The 25080-nt window shown below is 40.0% G+C and overlaps 1 protein-coding gene across 5 annotated transcripts in view; it reads left to right on the top strand.

The window, feature by feature from the left end:
* The first annotated feature begins 4537 nt into the window (after window positions 1-4537).
* EXOC6B (exocyst complex component 6B) overlaps window positions 4538-25080 on the top strand; it is a 615985-nt gene continuing 595442 nt past the window's right edge. For 4 of the 5 annotated variants that reach the window (XR_007461984.1, XM_049650336.1, XM_049650335.1 and 1 more), the window contains exon 1: window positions 9942-10193. Coding sequence is in view for 3 of the 5 variants with exons in the window: in XM_049650336.1 (XP_049506293.1) it covers window positions 10081-10193 (113 nt within the window). In the remaining 2 variants the exon portion in view is untranslated. Of the gene's footprint in view, window positions 4734-9941; window positions 10194-25080 lie in introns of those variants that run through there. The other variant, XM_049650337.1, reaches the window with a different exon arrangement.

The raw sequence follows: 25080 nt of genomic DNA, 5'->3' as shown, positions 1-25080 counted from the left end.
CTCTCTCTCCCTCTCTCTCCCTCTCTCTCCCTCTCTCTCCCTCTCTCTCTGCCCCTCTCCTGCTTGCACTGGCCTCCCTCTCAAAATAAATAAATAAACTTTAAAATAATCACCACCACCACAACAAACTGTGTTTCTGCCTGAGGGCTTTGCACTCTCTGTACCCTTTGTCTGACCGGCTTCCCCCTCACCCACCATCTTCACCTGGCTGGCTGCTTGTCAGTCAGAGCTCGGGTTAAATGTCATTTCCTCAGAGACACCTTCTCTAACCATCAATCTACACATTATGTGTGCAGGCGCTATTAGGCCACTCTGCTTTAAAAAAAAAATTTATGTATTTTTATGGTGGCAAGATATATACATAACAACATTTACCATCTCAATAATCTTAAGTGTATAATTCGGTGGCATTAAGTACATTCACATGGTTGGATAACCATCGCCACCAACCATCTCCAGAACTTCTTCATCTTCCCAAATTTAGACTGCATATCCATGAAACAACAACTCTCACCCCCCCTCTGCACCTCCAGCCCCTGCCAACCGTGATTTAATTTTGGACTCTATGAATTGGCCTCTTTTAGGTACCTCATGAAAGTGGAATCACACGATATTTGTCATTTTGTATCTAGCTTATTTTAGTTAGTTAGCATGACGTCTTCAAGGTTCAACCATGTTGTGGCAGGTGTCAGAATTCCATTCCTGGGGCCCCTGGCTGGCTCAGTTGGTGGAGCATGTGACTCTTGATCTTGGGGTTGTAGATTGAGCCCCCTGTTGGGGACAGAGATTACTTAAAAATAAAATCTTAAAAAAATTCCATTCCTTTTTAAGGTTGACTCATATTCATATATATATATATATTAATATATATATTAATATATAACATATTATATGTATACATACACAGAAAAGAATGGACACTTGGGTAGTTTCCATCGTTTGGCTATTGTGAATAATGCTATTGTGAATATTAGGGTACAAGCATCTGTTCGAGTCCCTGGTTCCAGTTCTTTTGGATATATACCCAGAAGTGGAATTGCCAGATCATATGGTAATTCTGTGCTTAACTATTTGAGGAACTGCCATGCTTGTTTCTACAGTAGTGACACCATTTTATATTCACACCAATACTCATAAATGTTCCAATTTCTCCACATCCGCACCAACCTTCGTTATTTCCTCTTTTTTTTTTTAAATAAATAATCTTCCTAATGGGTGTGAAGTGGTATATCACTCCATTTTAATTCGATAAATAGCCCCTGTAAGTAGCTGAGATTTTACACATGCATGTGACACACACACACACACACACACACACACACACACACACACATTTTTCTTCTTCCCCACCTATGCTGTAAGCTCTGTAAGAACAAGGATTTTTGTCTCTCTCATTTACCACTGTGTCTCTAGCATCTGAGAGTACTTCGCAAGCAATAACAACAGTAATGACAAGAGCCACAACAAATGCCAGAGCCAACATTGACGCAGCACTTACTATGTGCCAGGCACTGTTTTATGAATATATAATCATGCTGTAAGAGAGGTGTTCTTATCATCCTGATTTACAGGGAGTTGAGGCACAGGGTATTTTCCCCAGGTTACACAGTTAGGGTCACTGTAGTTGCTCAAAAAATGATTTTGGAATGGAAGTGCAAAGGGAATGAATGATGGGGAAGGAGGATTTTAGGGAAATGAGTTGGTGAACTATTGCAGGAGTCCTGGCAGAAGATGTTAAACCTTGCCTTCTGATGGTAGCGGTGGTGCTAGACAAAGGGTGGGGGAATCCAAGTCACCGCGGATGTAGAACCATTGATAAGACTGTGGTGTAAATGTGTATTCAGGAACGTCTCTAGTGTGCACAGGATGAGCTTGTCTAAGACGGGCACATGGGTTGTGAGAGGGAGGTTAAGACAGACTTGTGGAGATGAAGGAAAAACTAACCCCAGACACCCCTGATCACACCATACACATTTGGACTTGTTTTTTTTCAGCGTAGCACTTGATTGTATTCTGTCTTTGTGAAGTTGCCTGTTTGCTGTAGAGAATAAGGTCTTGAGCTTTTACACGGGCTCTTACTCTGCTGATTTCCTTCTCTCATTCCAAGGAGGCAGTTTGGCTTTGGATACCATGGTCTCAGAGCCATCTACATGGCAAGACATAAATGAAAGTAGTCAGAGGAAAGTCTGAGTTCCTCAGTGGCTTCATCCTAGGCTATCGGGAGAGGGAGCATGCTAGTGTCTGATGGGAGAAGGCTAAAGTGGAGAGGGTAGAAGGGAGGGCAGAGTTTTTCAAGATTAGCGAAGTGACTTAGGGGTTCCCAAGCATGTGGCCTGTCCCCTTGGGGTGCCCCGTGGGGGTAGTGAGACAGGACAAAAGGATGGCCATCTAGTGTGCCCCAGACACCAGGGTTACTAACCCCACAAGGCTTACTTAGGGGAAGGGTGGTTTGGAGACTGTAGAGCAACTTCATAGGACCCCCGGGGCGGGGACAATGAACATGTCAGTTGAGGAGCCCCTCTGAATGTTCTGTTCCAGACAATACCCTGGGCCTCTGTGCAAGCCTGAATTGAGACTGAATTTCTGCCAACCAGAGAGTTGAGGCAGATTCAGTTTGATTGAAGGGGATTATAGTAATGCACCAATTCTTGCGTGCCCAGTTTATAAAGCAAAATTTCGACCTGCTTTGTGTGTAATAGTTGGCTTCTCTAGATGAGACGAGACACTCTCCAAATGCAGGGATCACTTTTTATCATTCATTTGGTCAATAAAGATTTGTTAAGGACCTACTACTGTATGCCAGGCACTGATTTAGATACTAGGTATACATTAACCAGATCAGACATGGTCCTGCAGCCTTGGATTTACAGCGGGGGAGGAATGAATGAATGAATGAATGAATGAATGAATAAATAAATAAATAAAAACAAGTATATAATTAGAAGTGGGGATGAGTGCTATGAAGCAAAGGAATGGGGTCTTCATCTTGGCAGCCGAGATTCTAACTTGGGAGCTAGCCCCTAAGCCAGTGCTGTTACCGCAGAGGAACTCAGTGCACTAACTCAGCCCCCACCCGCAGCTCCGCTACAGAAGCAACACCTTGACCATGCCCTGAGGTCCCTGGCTTGATTGCTGCTTCTTTAGTGGCCAGACCTGTCAGATCTTTTCAATGTGGACTTTCAATACTTCAAACACCATGCTCAAGTTGTCAGGCACATCAGTGCCATTGTTTGTTACTGGCTCTGAGGAGGTGACTAACCTAAGACCTACTAACTCCCCACTCATCCTGTGGATGGCAACAGATATGTAAATTGTGAAGCCTGAATGGTCCAGATTTGGGTGTGTTTGAGGGGCTGTGAGATGGCTGGTGCAGCTGGAGGGCGCAAACACAGGAAGAGCGGTGCATGATGGAGCTGGGTGGCGGGGGTGGGGAGTCAGGAGGAAGGTGCACAGGACCATGGGTTAAGTTTGGGTTTTGTTCTAAGTGCAGTGGGAACGGTGTGAGGATTTGAAGCTGAGGAATAGCTGTCTCATTTGTGTTTTCTTTTTTTTTTATTCTTCTTTATTTTTTATTTTTTTTAATATGAATTTATTGTCAACTTGGTTTCCATACACCACCTCATTTGTGTTTTCAACCATATCCCATCATGCCAGGTATTTGGGTTAATGACTATTTGGTTGGTTGATGATTACTTGCCAAAATGAATTAAACTAGGGGTTGGTGGGTGGAGGGGAGAAGCCCTCTGTGGAGATGGCTTCCTTATGGCTAACAAAGACTGACAAGTTAAAAACCCAAAAGTTCAGGGTTGGAAGGCCTTACACGTTTCCAACTACTTAAAAATATTTTTTTTAATGTTTCTTTTTGAGAGAGAGAGACAGAGAGAGCATGAGCGGGGAGGGGCAGAGAGAGAGGGAGACACAGAATCCGAAGCAGGCTCCAGGCTCTGTGCTGTCAGCACAGAGCTGGATGCGGGGCCTGAACTCATGAACTGTGAGATCATGACCTGAGCCAAAGCTGGACGCTTAACCCACTGAGCCACCCAGGCGCCCCTCCAACTGCTTTAAAGTAGAGCAGCCCCGTGACAGTCGGGTCCTGGAAAAGTTGACAAGTTGTCCTAATTTACTCTTGCTTTGCTTCTCCCTTCTCCAGTCTGACAAGATCATTGGGGAAGTTTTTTTTTTTTTTTTTTTTTAATTCCCTGTGTTTCCTGTGTTATGTTGGTGTGTCAGAGATTCCAGGCAGTGTATGTGTAGAGCAAAGTAGTGAGTGAAGCTTACCATTTTCAGGGACAGGCAGATTAGGGTGAGAGGAAGAAAAGCTGCTCACACATGAAATGAGACCTTTGGGCAAAGGAAAAGACCCCCCAAAATCATGATGACAGAAGTTGTCTCAGGCAGGAGCATGTGGACGAGGTCGCAGTTCCTTACTGAGCCCTATGGAAACATGGGTGATGTCAGTATGATTGTGACCTCAAGGGTCTGGCAGAGCAGGAGGGTGACATCACTGCCCAGGGGACCCAGTGAGCTCAGACTCCAGGGAGGCCTCCTCACAGCCCCTAAAGAGGCGGGAGCAGCAAACATGATGATGAAGAGAGCCCTAGGGGCTGAGCTGCTTTCATCGGCTGTTCAATTATTGTTCTTTTCCTTCACCCTCCTGCCGGCATAGAATTGTACCTCAGGACTGTGCAGAGAGACAGAAAGAAGGAGCACTGAGGCTCTGTACCCAAGACATGGTAGATCGTGTGGGGTGAGCTATCAGCTGGGGCAAGCCCCTGTCCCCAAGGAGCTCATGGTACAGGTGGACAGACAGACTTGAAAACCAGTAAAACAGGGGCGCCTGGGTGACTCAGTCGGTTGGGCGTCCAACTTCGGCTCAGGTCATGATCTCGCGGTCTGTGAGTTCGAGCCCTGCGTCGGGCTCTGTGCTGACAGCTCAGAGCCTGGAGCCTGTTTCAGATTCTGTGTCTCCCTCTCTCTCTGACCTTCCCCTGTTCATGCTCTGTCTCTCTCTGTCTCAAAAAGGAATAAACGTTAAAAAAAAAAAAAAACCAGTAAAAACAGTAGAAAAAGTGTATGAGCTTTGAGGTTAGGCCTGACTCCTAACCTCAGTCTGTCACTTAGTTATTTACCATCTGACCTGGGTACGTTATTTAACCACACTGGGCCTCCGTTTCTCATCATTAAAATGGAGATGGCAGGGGCGCCTGGGTGACTCAGTCGGTTGAGCGTCTGGCTTTGGCTCAGGTCATGATCTCACGGTTCGTGAGTTTGAGCCCCGTCTCGGGCTCTGTGCTGACAGCATAGAGCTTGGGCCTACTTCGAATTCTGTGTCTCCCTCTGTCTCTGCTCCTGCCCCGCTCGTGCTCTGTCTCTCTTTCTCCTTCAAAAAGAAATAAAAAAACATTAAAATGGAGACGGCAATTTTTGTCTCACAGCAGGATGACTGTGAGGAGTGAATGAGAGAAATCATATCATGTTCCTAGAACCTAGCAAGTGTTTTTTTTTTTAAAGTTTATTTAGTTATTTTGAGAGAGAGAGAGAGAGAGGCAGAGAGAGGGAGACAGAATTCCAAGCAGGCTCCGTGCTGTCAGCTCAGAGCCCAGTGTGGGGCTCGAACCCACAACCTGTGAGATCATGACCTGAGCCAAGATCAAGAGCCAGATGCTTAACCAACTGAGCCACCCAGGCACCCCCCCCCCTCCCCGGAATCTGGCAGGTATTTAATAAATGGTAGCTGTTAGTATTGCCACTGCTTCAGATCACACAGTATGACAGAAACAATGTGGGGTCATGTATTCATACAGTTGACTCGGGAACAACATGAGTTTGAACTGTGCAGGTCCACTTATATGCGGATGTTTTTCAGTACATTTATTAGAAACGGTTTGCTGGTTTGTGACAATCTGAAAAAAAACTCTCAGACAAACCGTGTAACAGTTGATTTGCATTTCCCTGAAGGTAGCTCTGTGAAGAGGTCTTCAAGGTGATTTGGAGGGGGGCTGAGAAATTATACGATTCATTATACTGATGTGGATGCAGATGCAGAGAGACTTTGAGTGATTTGAGTAAGGTCACTCATAAACTCGTGGCAGTGGAGGGTATGGGTGAGATGGCATGGCCAAGTGGTCAGGAAATGGGTCTTGGAATCAGGTGCACTTAAGTATGAATACCAGTTTCAGCATTTACTAGCTGTGAGACTTGAGGTATTACCTAATCTCTCAGCTTTCTCATCTGTAAAATGGGATACATGATATCTACTGCAAAGGATTACTGTAAGAATTTAATGATGTATGTGAAGTGATTACTTTGTGTATTGAGACTGGTGCACAGAAAGTGCTGAATACATTTTTAACTACCAGTGCTGGAACTGAATTAAAGGCCCCCCGAGTCTTAGTTGAGTGCTTTTCTGGTCATTCCATGCTGACCTGACATTCTCTCTATTTAGCAGGCATTCAGATTAGGCAGCCTGTCTTCACTGGAGCTTTTGTACACCCCTCACTCCAGACACCCTTGCTGGTAACAGATCTCTGGATTCAGTGGGGCCTCAAAAAAGCTGCTGACAGTAGCAGAAGCTAGTTTAATCACTACTATACATATCCGGTCTGCATACCAGTCTTCTTCCTGTGATGGACAAAAAGTTTTTTGCTGAGCGAGATGCTAAAATGCTGAAGGGACCGTCTGTCATGTATTTTAAGGGATCTTTAGAAATATGAAAGGGTCCATACTTTCCCTGCCCCTCCTACATCTGTCTGGGGTTGTTTAAGCATGAGTAATTAAATAAAATGAGGACAGCCAGAGATTATCTAGAAACAGACAGGTTTGGCAACTTGCTCATTTCTTGGCAAACACCAGGACTTGTAACTCATTCTCCTCACTATTTGTTTATTTTTAAAATGTGTTTTCAGTTAATAACTACCATTTTTACTGAAAAAAAGCAATATATGCACAAAGGAAAGAATTCCAAGAGTGCATACATAATTAAAAATGATCTTTCTCTTACTTCAGCCCCCTTCCTTCCGATCCCTCTCCTGGCTACCACTACTGTTAACAGTTTCTTGGGTATCTTTTCAGGGATATTCTATGTCATATTTCATGTATATATGTAAGCATATATATAAATATTTATTCTTCTCAAAAAATAGAAAACATATTCTCTATACTGTTTCATGCTTTGCTTTTTCCCGACATGCTTTGCTCAACCCGACAATTTGGAGATAGTTTCGTATCTATACAGAATACAGAGTGTTTTCTTTTTCTCTCTAATGATTGCATCATAAATAATTCATGGCATATGGCTGGAGCAGAAATGATTTATTTTTATTTATTTATTATTTTTATTTATTTTTAATGTCATATAATAGTTAAGTTTTCTTTATGTTTTAATAAGTTATTTAAATTCAACTTAGTTAACATGCAGTGTAGTATTGGTTTCAGTAGAAATGATTCATGACCTGCATATAACACCCAGTGCTCATCCCAACAAGTGGCTTCCATAATGCCCATCACCAATTTAACCCATCCCCTCAACCACCTCCCCTCCAGCAACCCTCAGTTTGTTCTCTGTATTTAAGAGGCTCTTATGGTTTACTTCCCTCTCTGTTTTATCTTATTTTACCTTCCCTTCCCCTATGTTCATGTGTTTTGTTTCTTAAATTCCACATAGGAGTGAAATCATATGATACTTGTCCTTCCCTAATACACTTAGCTTAGCATAATACACTCTAGCTCCATCCACATCGTTGCAAATGGCAAGACTTCATTCTTTTTGATTGCCAAGTAATATTCCATTGTGTGTATGTGTGTGTATCTTCTTTATCCTTCATCAGTCAATGGACATTTGAGCTCTTTCCATAATTTGGCTATTGTTGAAAGCACTGCTATAAACATTGGGTGCATGTGTGGAGCAGAAATGATTTGGCCTCAACTTCCAGTTTGGTTCTTGCATGCCTTTTTTTTGTTGCTGATGGCAAACAATTCTCCCAGTCACTTTGCTCCGAACTGTGGAGTGATACCCAAGGTCCTCCATCCCCATATCTAGTAAATCATGACAGTTCTACTTTTTTCCATTTATTCTCTTTCATTCTCATTGCCACCTCCCTGGATTAGGCCTTAAAATTCTTACAGCATTCAGCTATCTCCAAATTTTCTTTTCTTTTTTTTAATTTCATTTTTTATTTTTTAAAATTTATATCCAAATTTGTTAGCATATAGTGCAACAATGATTTCAGGAGTAGATTCCTTAGTGGCCCTTACCCGTTTAGCCCATCCCCCCTCCCACAACCCTTCCAGCAACCCTGTGTTTGTTCTCCATATTTGAGTCTTTTCTGTTTTGTCCCCCTCCCTGTTTTTATATTATTTTTGTTTCCCTTCCCTTGTGTTCATCTGTTTTGTTTCTTAAAGTCCTCATATGAGTGAAGTCATATGATTTTTGTCTTTCTCTGACTAATTTCACTTAGCATAATACCCTCCAGTTCTATCCACGTAGTTGCACATGGCAAGATTTCATTTTTTTTTTTGATTGCAGAGTAATACTCCATTGTATATATGTGCCACATCATCTTTATCCATTCATCCATCGGTGGACATTTGGGCTCTTTCCATATTTTGGCTGTTGTTAATAGTGCTGCTATAAACATTGGGGTGCAAGTGTCCCTTCGAAACAGCACACCTGTATCCCTTGGATAAATGCCTAGTAGTGTAATTGCTGGGTCGTAGGGTAGTTCTATTTTTATTTTTTTGAGGAAACTCCATACTGTTTTCCAGAGGGGCTGCACCAGCTTGCATTCCCATTTTTTTAAATTTTATTTTTTATTTTTTAAAATTTATCTTTTTTTAAGTTTATTTGATTTGAGAGAGCGAGAAAGAGAAAGAGAGAGAAGGGGAGGGGGAGAGAATCCCAAGCAGGCTCTGTGCTGTCAGCTCAGAGCCTAACACCAGGCTGGATCCCACCAGCCATGAGATCATGACCTGAGCCCAAATCAGGAGTCCGGCACTTAACTGACTGAGTCGCCCAGGTGCCCCTCCAAGTTTTGTCTCTGCTCATGTTGCACAATTGCTCTTGATCACATTTCCTAACGTCAAGGTTCTGATTGTGTCACTCTTCTTTAAAACCTCGGGTGGATTCTCATTCATTGTCTTACGTAAAAACTGAAGCAGTGATCAATAAATACGATTTTAAAATTCTAACCTGGGTAATTTATTGAATGCAAATCCCTGGATCAGGATGTTCAGAGGGTTTACACCTTTAGTCTGTATTAAAAAAAAAAAAAAAAAAAAAAAAAAAAAAAAAAAAAAAAAAGTTTACAAGTGTTCCAGATGCAGATGGTTGTTTGACCAAGTGTAACCATCAGAGTAAGGTACACAATTTCTCAGCCCAGTATTTCTCTTCAGGGTGCATTTGCAACCCCATCTTTTACTACTGCTTCTCTACACGCCAGTGCATATGAAGTTTTTCTTGGCTTTCTGGGCGCTCCTAACACCTTCTAGTCACAACTTTTAAACTACCAGACCCAACCTTTCTATGAATCCTTCATAGCCAGAAGTAGCCCTGAACTCGATTTACACGAGTAAGCTTAACTGGCTTACAGCCACATTCTATCTTATCTTAGTTTGGGGATTCTCCAACCCCCCTCCCACCCCCTTTTAAAGCTTGTAAGATCGCTGCCTGCGGAAACCCATTTTGTCTTTTATTATTTGAGTGTCCAGAGCCTTGTGCACTTTGTAGCAAGGGCCTTAAAGAAGAAGCTGTAGAATCAGTGTCATTTCCTAACTTGATCACCATTGCACATGCGGTATCTTTAACTGTTCCTGGCTTATAGTGGGGCTTTCAACACGTATTTGTGGATTCAAAGAATAAATGAGCGGGGCTCAGGCGATCGTTGCCTAGTGAACTACAAGTCCCAGCGGGCATTGCGTGGGACGTCGGCGGACGCGGTGATGCAAGGGGGCGTGCCGAGCCCGAGGGAGGGGTCGTCCTGCGGGTAGCCGGAGGCCGGGGAGGTTCTGGAGCCTAGGGTGAGAGAGGGAACGAAAGGTGAGCGGGGCTGAAGGAGGGGACGCACTGCCTGGCGCCCCCAATCTATGGAGAGGGGTAAGATGGCGGAGGCGGAGAGCCTGGAGACAGCGGCAGAGCACGAGCGGATCCTGCGAGAGATCGAGAGCACCGACACGGCCTGCATCGGGCCCACCCTCAGGTACCCGCCGGGGACCGGGGCCACCGACGGGCGGGTACGGGCTGGACGGGGGCCAGGCTCCTTCGGGGCTGTGTGCCTGGCCGGCCGCCCGCAGGGCCAGCGCCAGCCCCCCGTTTCGGGGATCCCGGCGAGCGACCTCCACCCTGGGCAAGGCGGGTCTCCCTCCACAGCCCGGACATGGGGTCCCTACTCGACCGCCGACGCCCACAGCCCAGTTACTCCGGAGGCTCCTCTTGCCTTCCTCCAGGCTGGGGCAGCCTTGGTTCTGCCTCCGAGGCCGGCCCTGAGCTGGGCGACTAGAGCGCGCCCGGCAGATGGTGGCTTTTAGCAGATCTTCCCCCTGGGGACATCACCCTTCCTCTCCGACTCAGACCCCATCCTGTCCTAGACATAAGTCCTGCTCTACGGACAAAACAAATTCAGTCACAGTCTGATGATGGGAAATTACACTCTTGGCTCCATAAAATCACAACCACTTCTCAGAAATGAGTTTCTGAAAATCTTAGGCCTGGAAGGAAGTTTCCCTCAACCCGCGCCCCACTCTGGGTAGCGGGTACTTGTTGAACCCTGTTAGTAAGACGACCTGTTCCAAAGGTGCAGCCTCAAGGTAGTCTCATCGCTGAGAAAAAGTTGTCACCCCTTCTGCCCACCCCCCCATACCATTATTTTGCCCTCTCACCCCCATTCTGTTTGTAAATGTCAAAACAAACTCCACCTACCTCAGCTTAGTGTATTTAACAAAACTTGGGTACCACTTACTATGTACAGTGCAAGAAATTGTATTCAGCAATTTACAAGTGAAACTTATTCAAACTGCAGAACAATCCTATTAGGTACTGTTATTATCCTCATTTTACAGGTGAGGCACAGAAAGGTTAAGTGACTTGCTCATGGTCACAGAGAAAATAAAGTAGGGGAGTAGTGATTCCTACTCAGGCTCTCTGGATCCAGGGTCTGCATTCTTAACCTTTTTTGTTATGTCTCAATTGGTGATTATCGTATACTATACTTCCTGTTAATTATTCACCAGATCCAATTTCCAACCACTTTTCCCTTTCCCCTCAGTTTACTAGTGCCCTGGAACTTACTCATTTTCATCCTTCCTGTTGTACCTCCTGATCTTCATGCAGTCAGTAGACAGATAATTCTACCCACCTTGCACAGTCTTGGGGCACTACTTCTCCCTTCAAAGGAGTTATTACTCACTGCTTGTTGTTTTTTTGTTTTGTTTTGTTTTGTTTTCATAGGGAGAGTTGTCTCATGAAAGAGTGTTTGAAGGAGGGGCAGGCTGGAGACTCTACTCCTTATCTCCACCTGCACATCTTTCTTCTCCAGGGCACAATGGTAGCCTACTTCTCTCTGTGCCATCTCTGGTCATGACCATCTTTAGTAGTTTGCCTTTGTCCTTCATTGCATTGGGATCATGACCATCATACTGCTTTCTTTTCCCATTTTCTTGAGCTCTTAAGGGTGAATGATCCTTATTTCATTATCTTTACTTTTATAAAAACTGCAGACTGCTTATCAGTATTCTAAGTGTGTTACTATCGATTATTAATATTTGGTTTTTATAACACAAAATGTTACTGGAGTTACTGAGGATGCTGTTTCAGTATTTAACTAAGATATTTGGCTACTGAGCCAAGCAAAGTTCCCACTGGAGCATCTGGGATTGCTAGAGTTTTAAAGAAGGGTTCTTTATCAGAACACCATTAATATTGTCTTGAGTTGGTTGTGGTTTTCAATTGCTGTCCTTGGTTTATATGATAAGTGACTTTAATTTAGTGTTGTCAGTATAGTTTGTTGTGATTTATTATGTTAATTCTTCACTGAATCATAATGCATATTTGTTCAGCCAAATTTTGGCCTGTAACTTTCTAGTGTATTGATTCAGGATATATGCATTAGGATTAAAATACATTACCTTTTCTCCCTAAAATTCGCTTTATTATTATTACTGAATTATTTTTCCACTGGAAAGTGGGGTTTTGTGGGGGTAGGTGGATGAAGGGATCTTTTGCCCAAAGGGGACATGGTTTAAAAAAAAAAAAGGGTCTGAGGGGCTCCTGGATGGCTCAGTTGGTTGGGCATCCGACTCCGGCTTAAGTCATGATCTCGTGGTTGGTGGGTTCGAGCCCCGGATCAGGCTCTGTACTGATGGCTCAGAGCCTAGAGACTGCTTCAGAGTCTGTGTCTCCTTCTTTCTCTGCTCCCCCCCTGCTCACGCTCTTTCTCTCTTTCTCTCAAAAATAAATAAAACATTAAAAAAAAGAAGGGGGGGGGTTTGAGAGTTAAGGCACTAGCCTCCCAGTTTTAGTTGCTTTTCCGGACTCCCTGGATCATTAGTAGGGGCTCTTCATTTTTGGCCTCATCCTGTCTTTGGCAGATAACCCTAAATCTTACTATCATCCGCAAACATTCAATCACTTGACATTCTGTAAATCAAGTACTAATACCCACTGTCTTTGTCTTTAGTCTACATTGTTCCTGTCCATATTCATAGAGGATGATCTCATTTTTTCCCCTTATCCCATTTACAGGCAGCAGCATGCACAGACTTGATGTTTCAGAGCCCATGCCTTACCCTGGATGCACCTCCATCATTATTACCTCCTTTCCTTTTCCATCGCAGTCATTAAATATATTTAAGGCAGTAGGCTCTCTTCCTGAACTCTACCCTCAACTGTTAATCTCATATGCCTCTTCCCCTCATCGTAGTCCTTTCTATTTCTTACATCTTTTGAAGTAGTATTTCTAAAGCACCAGATTCTTAGCTGTTCCTGAATTAGGTTTTGTAACTGAAGAGGAACTAAGGAACAGACAATAACAGTGAATTGGTAGCAGATATAAGATAATAAGGTATAAGATTATAGCCATCCCTACAGTTCCTGCTCTTCACAAAAATCCATTTAGCTACATTGCTTAACCAGACTCTTTCCTTTGCCAACTATTACTTGTGAATCATGACTTACTTTCTTTCCCTTCTGTGATACCAAATTATTCTTCCAATCCTACTCCTTTTGGTTTGCGAAGCCAGAGTAGCTTGACTTTTTCATTTTATATTTATCCTTATTTTAATCTTGAACAGTGAATGCAATGGTAGTCAGTTTCCATATACCATAAGGGAGAGTGCCTCTCCTTTTTCATTGTATTCTGAAAGGCCCAAGCATATCTGCACATATAGAGGCTGTTGCCCAGCAAATTCTTTTGGGAAAGCAGCCATCTCTTTCTTCTCTGTCTTTATCTTAAAAATTATTTCGTTAGCTGCAAGTCCTAATTTGCAGATGAGGAAAGAGGCCCATAAGATATTAGGGCCTGTCTTGCTTTTAAAATGATATTGATTCCTGCTCTGTACTGCTAATACTAAAATATTGATCAGAAATCACTCAAGAACAGTAGCTCCACATTTTCATATTTCAAATCCCATCTCTATATTTCTAGTCTTCTTTCATATCACTTCATATAATATCACTTTCATATAACATTCAGGAGAAATCATTTTCTAATTTTGCTCTTTGGATACCAGCAATTAACATTCAGTCTTTTTTTTTTTTTTTTAAAGTAGGCTTCATGGCCAGCGACCCTGAGATCAAGACTAGAGCTCAGATCAAGTTGATGCTTAACTGACTGAGCCACTCAGGGCCCCAACATTCAGTCTTAACTGCTATTTAAGATTTTGTTTTTAAGCTTTTAAATTTAGCAGTGAAATATACTGCCTGTAAAAATACAGTTCTATGGAGATATAATTAATATTCCAAACAGTTCACCCATTTAAAATATACATTTCACTGGTTTTAGCATATTCACAGAACTGTATAAACATTACCACAATTTAGTTTTAGAACATTTTCATCATTTTTTTTTTTTTTTTTTTTTTTTTTTTTTTTTTTGGTGACATAGCAAGTTTTCAGGGCACATCCATGTGGTAGCTTGTATTGGTACTTCATTTCTGTTTATTGCTGAGTAGTATTCAGCAATACTGAATTGTATTATATGGATATACCACATTTTATTTATTCAGTTGATTGTCATTTAGGTTTCCTTTGGGGGCTGTTAGAACAATGCTTCTATGAACATAAGCGTACTAATTTTTGTGTGGACATATGTTTTTATTTCTCTTGGGCATATACCTAGGAGTAGAATTTCTGGGTCATATGATGCTCCATGTTTAACATTTTGAGGAACTGCCAAGCTGTTTTCCAAAATGTCAGCACCATTTTACATTCCCACCAGCAATTCATGAGGGTTCCAGTTTCTCCACATTCTTGTCGGCACTTGTTATGATTTTTTTTTTTTTTTTTTTAATGCTAGGATCCTAGTGGGTTTGAAGCTGCAATTCACTGTAGTTTTGATTTGCATTTCCCTAATGGCTAATCTTTTCATGTGCTTATTAGTCATTTGTTTGTATCTTCTTTGGAGAAAAGTCTATTCAGATCCTTTACTCATACTCAGTTTTTAATTGGTTTGTCTTTCTATTGTTGAATTGTAGGAGTTCTTTTATATTCTAGATATAAATAAATCTCTTACCAGATATATGATTTGCAAATATTTTCTTACATTCTGTGAGTTGTCTTTTCATTTTCTTGATGGTATCATTTGCTGCACAGAAGTTAAATTTTTATGTAGTCCAGGGGCGCATGGGTAGCTTAGTTGGTTAAGCATCTGACTCTTGATTTTGGCTCAGGTCATGATCTCACGGTTTGGGGTTTGAGCCCTGCGTCAGACTCCATGCTGATAGTGTGGTGCCTGCTTGAGATTCTTTCTCTTTCCCTCTTTTTCTGCCCCTCTCTCCCTCACGCTCTCTCTCTGAAAATAAATAAATAAGCTTAAAAAGTTACTTTGTAGTCCAGTGTATCTATTTTTTATTTTTTTCTTGTGCTTTCCTTCTAGACTGTTGCTTTATATACTTTGTTAGAAATCTATACTATTGGTCTAGGAACAATTTTTTTTTTTTTTTAATCTTGCTTATTTAACTAAGTTGTAAATTCGGTTCTTACAGGAAACAAATTGGGTGATGTTTTCAAAAACTGTTTCGCTTAAAGTCATTTGATAATTAAATATGGGGACCTGTTTTCCTCATTTGCTACCTCTGTGCCTTTGGCCACATGGCTTTGTTTTCCATTGTCTGCCCTCCCCCATTATCTAAGTTGTACAAAAGCCAGCTAATCATAATCTTTGGTTCATGATGTGTTATCATTATTGGCACATGCGTGGACCTCTGTAAGCAGTTAATTATTTTTATAAGCAACTGACCACCCAAGTGGGCACATTTTTCTCTTCTGTTAAAATGGAGATGATACCATGTACATTGCAGGGACAGTATTAAAAAAAAATGAGATAAAGCATTTTTCACGGTACCTGCCATGTAGTAGTCACTCACATAATAGGAGTCATCTTCTGCCTGTTACCTTTGAGTTTGCTTTGTGGCCTTAAGTCTATTTTGGGAGTTATGTTAGTTTAGTGGCTGCTGGTCTTTTTTATATATTTGTTTTATTTTTTTTTGCTTGCACTCACCTATTTGAGGGATATAATATTCATCAATAATCAATCAGACCTATCAACATAATTATTTTGGGATGGAGTGGAGAATGGAGGAAAAGACAGGAAACAAAGTTATAAGAGCCCCTCAGGTGATTCTGATATACTCCCTCCTTGACAATGAGGAGAAAGAAATTATCTCTCATTGCTGATTGCTTATTTTTTAATAATAGCTCCCTTTTAAAAGTAATATTTTTATATTTCAATTATAAATGTAATGTGATTTTTATTTCTTATTTTTTAAAAATGTAATATGATTTTTTTTTTCCAAAGTTTGTTTTTGACAGGGAGAGAGAGACAGAGCATGAGTGGGGGAGGGCAGAGAGAGGGAGACAGAATCCGAGGCGGGCTCCAGGTTCTGAGCTGTCAGCACAGAGCCCCATGCGGGTCTTGAACCCACAGACCGCGAGATCACGGCCTGAGCCGAAGTCGGACGCTCAACCGACTGAGCCACCCAGGCGCCCCAAAATGTAATATGATTTTTAAAAATAAGAAACAGACAGTAAAAACTTACTCCTACCACCCTGTCTAAACTCTTAGATTTGCATATTTCTTTTTGGCTTTTTCCATATATATTTTAGTACATTAGGTATTAGAAGAGTACCATCATGTTTTATCTTGGTTTTCCAGTTAATAGGTTATATACAGTTTCGTGCATGGTTATACATTATATAGCTATATTGTTTTAGTGGCTTTATTCATGAATTTACTCATTCAACAAATATTAATTGAGCAACATTTATGCACTGGATGTTCTTACCACCTCTGGGGTACAGCAGAGAACAAATCCAATGAGTTCCTGCCCTTATGGACCTTACATTCTAGTGGAGCACTCACAAGAATAAACAAACAAACAGATGCATAAAGTAATGCTATTTAGTGATTAGTGTTTCACATGATGGGGTATTGTTTTCAATTAGGTGTTTAGAAAAGGTTACTGTGGCAAAGCTTTGAACAGAATGAAGGAGCAAGCCATGTGGCTCTCCAGGAGAAGTCTTTTCCAGATGGAGGGCACAGTTGCGTGAAAGCTCTCAGGAGAAGCGTAATGGGGGGAGGTGATGGTAGGAGGTTAGTCAGGGTCCAGATCATGTAGACTAAGAGGTATAGGAGAGTTTTGAGCGGCAGAGTGACATGCTCTGAATTAGGTTAAACAAGGAACATTCTGGATGCTGTGTGGAGATGGAGTAAGAGAGGAAACAGAAATCAGTCAAGGGGTATTTGCAGTAATAACAGGCAGGAGGTGGCTGTGGCATGCAATAAGGTGTTGGGGAGAAGGTGATGAGAAGTAGGTGGATTTAAAATATATCTTGAAAGTAGAGCCAAAATGTTGGATTAATTTTGGGTGTTAAAGAAGAGAAGAATTAAGGATGATTCCAAGGCTCTTGCTTAAGTAACTGGGTGAATGGTGGTTGCCATTTATTGATACAGGGACTAGAAGGAGAGGAACTTTATTTTTCTTCATAGCACTTAAACTACTGCCTGACACATAGGCTTCTCCACTAGAATTTGTTTTCCAGGAGGGGAGAGATTTTCTTTCTTTTGTTTGCTGCTGTATCCTGGGAATCTAAAAGGGTGCCTGGCATATAGTTGGTGCTCAATAAATATTTATTGAAAGAATAGGATACAAGAATTGTACCACAAACTGTTAATTATCTGGGGCTGATGAACTGGTTTGTGGATTAACTGTCTTAAAAAACGTGTCTAGCCTTTTGAGAGAAAACAAAACTGCTGAAAATCTGGAAAACTTCAATTTATGAGATGTATTTATTTTTTGGAAGTACATATAATTAAAATTTTTAAAAATGTTACTTATTTTTGAGAGAGAGAGATTAGGATTAGAATTATACATATGGGAGAAAGGGGATGGGTGGCATTAAATAAATTTCATTACCATACGGAATAGGAGAATGAGTTTTTGTGGTTTCATAAAGAGAAGTTAGGTTTTATTTTAATAATGTCATTGAATCGTTAAGCAAATTAGAAAAATGAAAAACTAAAAAAGCCCTCTTGTAGCTGATAAGACAATAGTGATTTGGTTCAGTTAGCAATGGACTCTGTGTCTGATTTTATTTGGGCTAAATAAACAAAAATTTTCATTGAAGTTCTTCCAGGGGAAGGTTATTCTGATGTGTTATCTGATTAATTAGATTCAAACTACACAACATTAGTAATCAGAGAGAGAATATAAATGGGAGGATAGTCTTTGTCAGCCATTCCTTTGTTGAATACCAAGAGTTTATTAGTTGTCAGATCTCATATATAATGCTGATGGAACTGATCTCCTGGAGATACAACTTTGGAGATAAAATACAAATAGATGAATTATCCTTATTTGTCCGGGCTTGAAATATTTTGTTCAAAAAATGGAAAGAAAAGGATAAGAATCATGGACCTAATAAATATATCTTTTCTCCCATTCCCTCTGTTTCCTTATTTTACTAGTTTGTTGTTTATCCTTTTCATGTTTGTTTTTTTTTTGAGAGAGAGAGAGAGAGAGAGAGAGAGAGAGACAGTGAGACTGTATCTGAAGCAGGCTCCAGGCTCTGAGCCTAAGTCAAATGCTCAAGCGACTGAGCCACCTAGGCGCCCCACTTTCATTGTGTTTTTAATGCAAAACTAAGCATTTATAATTTTATTTTTCCCCCTTTTATGCAATAAGTAGTGTGCTATATATACAGTTCTGCAGCTTGTTTTTTTACTCTTCAGATGGTGTATCCATACCCATATGCAGAGATTTTCCTGATTTTTTTTTGTTACGGCTACATAGTATTCCATCATGTGAATATACTGTGGTTTATTCAGCCAGTCTCCTATTTCTGTTTAGTTGGGTTATTTCTAGTCTTTTGCTAGGCAAAATAATGCAGCAATCATTAACCTTGAACATTGGTCATTTCTTACTGTACTTTTCATACTTTATCTGTAGGGTAAATTCCCAGAAGAATGATTGTTGGGTAGACTGATGAGTATGTATGTAATTTGGTAGGTATTATACCTTTTAGAGGTTGGATCATTTTGTTCTCCCTCTAGCATTCTATGATATTACTCATTTCTCCATAGTTTTTTCAACAAAGTGTGCATTCGACTTGATTTTTCGCCAATGTAATAAATGATAAATGGTATTTCTGTGTAGTTATCATTTGTAGTTTATTGTGAGGCTGAACATCTCTTCATATGTTTAAAAGGCTTTTTGTATATCTTTGTGTGTGTGTGTGTGTGTGTGTGTGTGTGTGTATTGTCTGTCTCCTTTGCTTATTTTTCTATAAAGTTGGCATTTTTCTTTGACTTAAGAGCATCAGTAAAGAACCTTTCATTGTTATGCTTTGCTTAAATACAGCAGGAGTATACAAAATGCAATGAGTTTTGGTTACTAAAAGAAACCATTGTTTTTTAAGGAGTGAAAGCTTCAAACTTGCCTTTTCATTATTTTAAGTCATAAAGGTATATGAATAAGCAGACATTTTGAAAGAGTAAAAAAAATCTTCTATCAGGAGACTGATAATTTGAAATCAGAAGATTTTGGGGGAAATGCAGTAACAGTATTAGATAAGGCCGCTTTATATACAAATAAAATTCTTAGCAAATCAGAAGTTGTCAATGTTTTAATAAATTATTTACCTTAAAGTATGATGCATCTCTTCACATGTTTACATAATTTCCAGCATCAACACAACTAGTGTATGAATTTATTGCAAAAAGTAATTGATAAGGGCAATTATTTAGTATGGTTTTGGAAGCAGTTTAGAAATTTAGATGACATCTATGACATAGTTTTAATTTGGAACATAATATATATGAATGTTAATTAGGTCATTGAAGGAAGCAAAGATTTTCTGATTCTTTGTGTCATTGAAGTTGGTAATTTGTAGCATTTGCCAATGATACAGCAGTTGTTTTAATCATGTGCCTTAGCGAAGCTTTCTGATGAAGGCAACTTGAATAAATAAAATCAGTGACTGGCTGATCTATGAAATGTGTGAATCGGGATTGAGATGCTGAGCAATGATGACAATGTAAATTTGCTTGGAGGAAATAGCAGAAAAGGCAGGGGTGGGATGGAAAGACTTAGTAAAAATAAAAACTGAGTTCATGCAGAGCTGAGCTTAAACACTTGAGACCTGAGGTGATTAATAGGTTATTTCTTAGAGATTCGTGCTATGGCTGTGGGAAAGAAGAGTAAAGGCATTTTTTGTGATGCAGTAGTATTTGCTGAAGTATTTGGAAAACAAATATGACAGTTTGCTTAAAGTCTGACCATATTGCATGGACTTTGTTCCAGTCTTCAAGTGAAGGAGAATTCAGTGACAACATTAATGAAATATTTTAATACTTTGACTATTAAAAAAAAAAGATTTGTGGTGTGTATCTATAAATTTATATTATATTTTACATTTCTATATGTCTGCAGAATGGTAAATGCTTTCCCTTAAATTGTAGGTAACTTAATACTATTTCTGTTACATCTGACTAGTCATCTTTTATTCTGGTTAATTGACAATCGACTATTCTTTATCTCTCCTTTTTTCTGATTCTCTCCTTGTTCTAGAAAGGAATTAGACAGTTTCTAAAAATGTACGTGATTTACAAAGTACATATAATAGATGTGGTGAGGAAATTGGGGTAAGACAAAAACAGGTAGGAAGAAGACTATGAAGTCAAGAGTGAGAGCAATTAAAAGATTCCTATTTGGGGGCGCCTGGGTGGCTCAGTCGGTTAAGCATCCGACTTCGGCTCAGGACATGATCTCATAGTCCATGAGTTTGAGCCCCGCATCAGGCTCTGTGCTGACAGCTCAGAGCCTGGAGCCTGCTTCAGATTCTGTGTCTCCCTCTGTCTCTGCCCCTCCCCTGCTCATGCTGTCTCTTTCTGTCTCTGAAAAATAAATAAACATTAAAAAAAAAAAAAAGATTCCTATTTGAAGGCCTATACATTTTGTAAAGGAGGTAGGCCATCAGTTTGGCTCTGGGCTTTCCAGCAACTAGTGCAAAAAAGAGACATGCACTGTTATTTGAATTATGGTGTTGTAAAATTAAAAAGTAGTTACTTAAGGAGAAGCACAGCTATTCTTGGTTCTGAGTAAGACCAGAGAACTGTTTCTCCCATATGTCCTCACAAAGAAGGCCCTGTATAATGTAACTTTAATATCCATATAGTAAATGCAGCAATATGTGACAGGCTGTTTCTTATATTGTCCTTTAGTGAAAGCATATGGCATAACCAAAATACAATTTAGTAAAGGCAGATCTGCAGGGAGCCAAAAGAATTCAGTTCTCTGCTGGTCTTGGCTTAATAAAGGCACAGAGTTTTAATATCTATAGTGGAAGTTGAAAGTGCATTATTCAGCCCCCCACTTTTATTTTTTGATCATTGATCACTTTCAGAAAGTTATGAGCTCTATCTCCCTTTCCTTAGTAAGATGCATATGTATCCAGTCTCCATGATTTCTGATATGGAAGAGTATATGCATTGCATGTATGTTGGTTAATTCTTCATAAATACTATTTTTAATAGTCAAGTTTTTGATAATTAAAGAGTATCAGTAAGTACAAAGTTATATATTTTTTTTTGCCCATTTTTCTGAATAATCACTTGCCTATATTAAGTACAGAGCTATATATGCTTTAGAAGTAAATGAACAAGGGGTGCCTGGGTGGCTCAGTCGGTTAAGGATCTGACTCTTGATCTCAGCTCAGGTCTTGAACTCAGGGTTGTGAGTTCAAGCCCTGCATTGGGCTCCATGCTGGGCATGAGGCCTACTTAAAACAAACAAACAAACAAACAAACCAACAAATAAATAAATGTAAATAAAGCAGCTGGAGGTTGGATCAGTACCTTTTTATAAAAGTTGAAGAGGCTGACGTAGCCCCCTTATTCCTACAGAAGAAGTAGAGTGAGAGTATCCTATGATAGGGCTAAGATTCTTCCTTAGAAATAATTTAGGATGTTTTCTAGCACTGAAATAAATGCTGTTAAATCCACAATGATTTTTTAAATGCTACTTTTAAAAAAATTAATGATTTTAATTAAAAAAATTTTTTTTAATGTTTGTTTATTTTTGAGAGACAGAGTGTGAGTGGGTGAGGGGCATAGAGAGAGGAAGACACAGAATTTGAAGCAGACTCCAGGCTCTGAGCTGTCAGCACATAGCCCGACATGGGGCTTGAATTCACGAGCCTTGAGTTCATGACCTGAGCTGAAGTCAGACACTTAACTGACTGAGCCACCCAGACGCCCCTTAAGTTTATTTATTTTGAGAGAGAGAGAGGGAGAGCGTGTGCATGCACGCACAGATGAGAGCAGAGGAAGGGCAGAGAGAGAGGGAGAGAGACACAATCCCAAGCAGCCTCTGCACTGTCAGTGTGGAGCCTGATGCAGGGCGCAATCCCACGACTCTGGGATCATGACTGAGCTGAAATCGAGAGTCGGACACTTAACTGACTGAGCCACCCAGGCGCCCTAAGTCCATGATGATTTTATTTAGAACAATCTTAAATTTGATGTTAAAAAATAACCAACCTGCCTTGGCTATTTAAAAAATTACCAGTGAATAAAGTAACCATAGATGTTTGCCTTAAGCTATATAATTTGGAATATACTGTCTGGAAAATGTATGCATTATTAAGGAGGCTATTTACCTAGAATGTATGGAACCTACCATTCTAGATTTATAAATTAAAAAAAATTGAGATATGTAACTCCAAGAGCACAATGATTGATAAAAAAGACATTTAAGCATGTAGTATGTATTTGTATAACTGTAATTTAGAACTTTAAAACATGCATTACCCAGCGAAATATCCAAGTTAATAAGAATTCTCACAGTGCAACCAACTAGATTACCTTAATGTGATTTTTGATGATACATGTGGCTTCGAACTCTGTTAAAATACCTGCCTGCTGTTCAGTCTTGAAGATAATCACGTTAACATATACCTTGCACTGTAGTGAAATTACCTTCGTCACTACTGTGGTTTGATAATCAGATTGATCCATAGATAAAAACAAAAGTAAAGTAAAAACAATGACAATAATGAAAAATTTTTTTAGAGCAGTTCTATCATTTTTTGAGTATTTAGATGCTTCCAGTGTTTAGTATGCTAGATAAATGTTCTGTTGTATGTTAGATAAATGATCAAGACCATTTGCCAAAAATGATGATTTGGATTAAAATACAGGCTCTTTTGCTATATTTGTTTTTGATTAAAAAGCTGCGGAGTAGCACAGGCTTTTAATTTGATTGTGCTTTTATATACTGGAACCTGACAAACTCTGTGATGAAAGCACATCTTTTGGCACCATGATGTTGTCTAGTGGGGCACTGACATCTTGTGTGCGCAAGCCAGGTGTCTTTGCTTCCATTGTTCTCAATCTCTGTTTTCGAAACTTGCTTCCTTATGTTTTTCTCTTTGCTAATTGTACTTTTGTTTCTTTCCTCATATTTGTGCTTGCTTTTTTGTTTTTGTACCGCCCTTCTATTTCCTGTAATTTAGAACTTTGAAAACACACATTATTCAGCGCAACATCTAAGCAGGCAAGAATCGTCACAGTGCAACTAACTTTCATTTACTGGAATAGCTCTAGTGCCAATAAACAATAGAACTCTAAAGGGATTGATATGAAATGTGATCTTATCAAGCAAAATGAATAAATAAAAACAGCAGATACTGAGCTTGACTGAGTCTACGTTATGAAACACTTTTAGTATGGAGTTTGATTTTGGGAAGGACATAACATTAAAACAAAAAAAAAAAAAGGAAAGAAAGAAATAGGGAGCTAGCTAAGCAATTTGTTTTTGATGAGGTAAAAGAATTTCTTGACATGTGAAAGGAAGAAGGGTACAATGAAGGTCTTTTGGCATTAGAGTAGCAAAAGTAAGAGGAAAATGAAATGAGAAGAACTCTTGAAATCTAAAAAAAAATAGGTTATTAGAAGCATTTTATTTTATTTATTTTTAGTGTTTATTTATATTTGAGAGAGAGAGAGAGAGAGCCAGAGCCAGAGTGTGAGTGGGGGTGGGTCAGAGAGAGACAGGGAGACACAGAATCCCAAGCAGGCTCCAGGCTGTGAGTGCAGAGCCCAACGTGGGGCTTGAACTGAAGAACTGCAAGATAATGACCTGAGCCAAAGTCGGATGCTTAACTGACTGAGCCACCCAGGTGCCCCTATTAGAAGCATTTTAAATGGTAGATGTGGATGTGACTATATACATTATTAGCTTTTTTAAAAATTAAACTTTTTATTTTGAGATAATGTAGATTCACATGTAGTCATTAGGAATAATACACAGATCCCTTGTACCTTTACCCAGTTTCCTGCAGTGGTAACATCTGGCAAAACTGTAGTACACTAACTATATCATGACCAAGATGTTGATATTGTGTCTTCAAGGTCAAGTTTTAGAATACTTCCATCACTATAGAGCCCTCATATTGCCTTTTTTACAGACACAACCACTTTCTGTCTCCATCCCCTCTTTAGCCCCGGACAATCACTAATCTGTCCTCCATTTTTATAATTTTGTCATTTCAAGAATGCTATATAAATGAAATCATATAGTATATAACTTTTTGGAACTGGTGCTTCTCACTCAGCATTAATTCCCTGGAGATTCATCCAAGCTGGTGTATCTGTAGTGTGTTCTTTTTTATTGCTGAGGGGTATTCCATAGTATAGCTGTCCCACAGTTTGTTTAGTCATTCACCCAGTGAAGAAGATCTGGGTGGTTTCTAGTTTTTGACTATTAAAAGTAAAGCTGTTACAAACAATTGTGTAAAGGTTTTTTGTGTGCACATAGGTTTTCATTTCTCTTGGGTATATACCTAGCTCTGGAATTGCTGGAGCATGTGGTCACTCTATGTTTAACTTTTTGAAGAACTGTGAAACTTGATTTTCCAAAGTGCCTGCACCATTTTACATTCCCACTAGCAGTGTGTGAGGATTTGAGTGTCTTTAGATCCTAGCTTGCATTTGGTATTGTCACTGCTTTATTTTAGCTATTCTGATAATGTGTATAGTAATATCTCATTGTGCTTTTAATTTGCATTTCCCTAATTGCTAATTATGTTGAACACCTTTTCATATGCCTGTTTGCCATGTGTATATCCACTTTGTTGAACTACCTCTTCATTTCTTTCGCCCATCTTTGAATTAGGTATTTTTTTAAATTTTTTATTTTTTTATTATTTACAAAACTTTTAAGTGTTTATTCATTGTTGAGAGACAGAGGGAGACAGCGTGAGTGGGGGAGGGGCAGAGAGACAGGGAGACACAGAATCTGAAGCAGGCTCCAGGCTCTGAGCTGTCAGCACAGAGCCTGACGGGGGGCCCGAACTCACAGAAGGCTTGATCATGA

The sequence above is a fragment of the Panthera uncia genome (assembly GCF_023721935.1).
Source record: "Panthera uncia isolate 11264 chromosome A3 unlocalized genomic scaffold, Puncia_PCG_1.0 HiC_scaffold_11, whole genome shotgun sequence".
Classification (NCBI taxonomy): domain Eukaryota; kingdom Metazoa; phylum Chordata; class Mammalia; order Carnivora; family Felidae; genus Panthera; species Panthera uncia.
The sequence above is the reverse complement of the archived record's forward strand: the minus strand, read 5'-3'. Positions and strand labels throughout refer to the sequence as shown.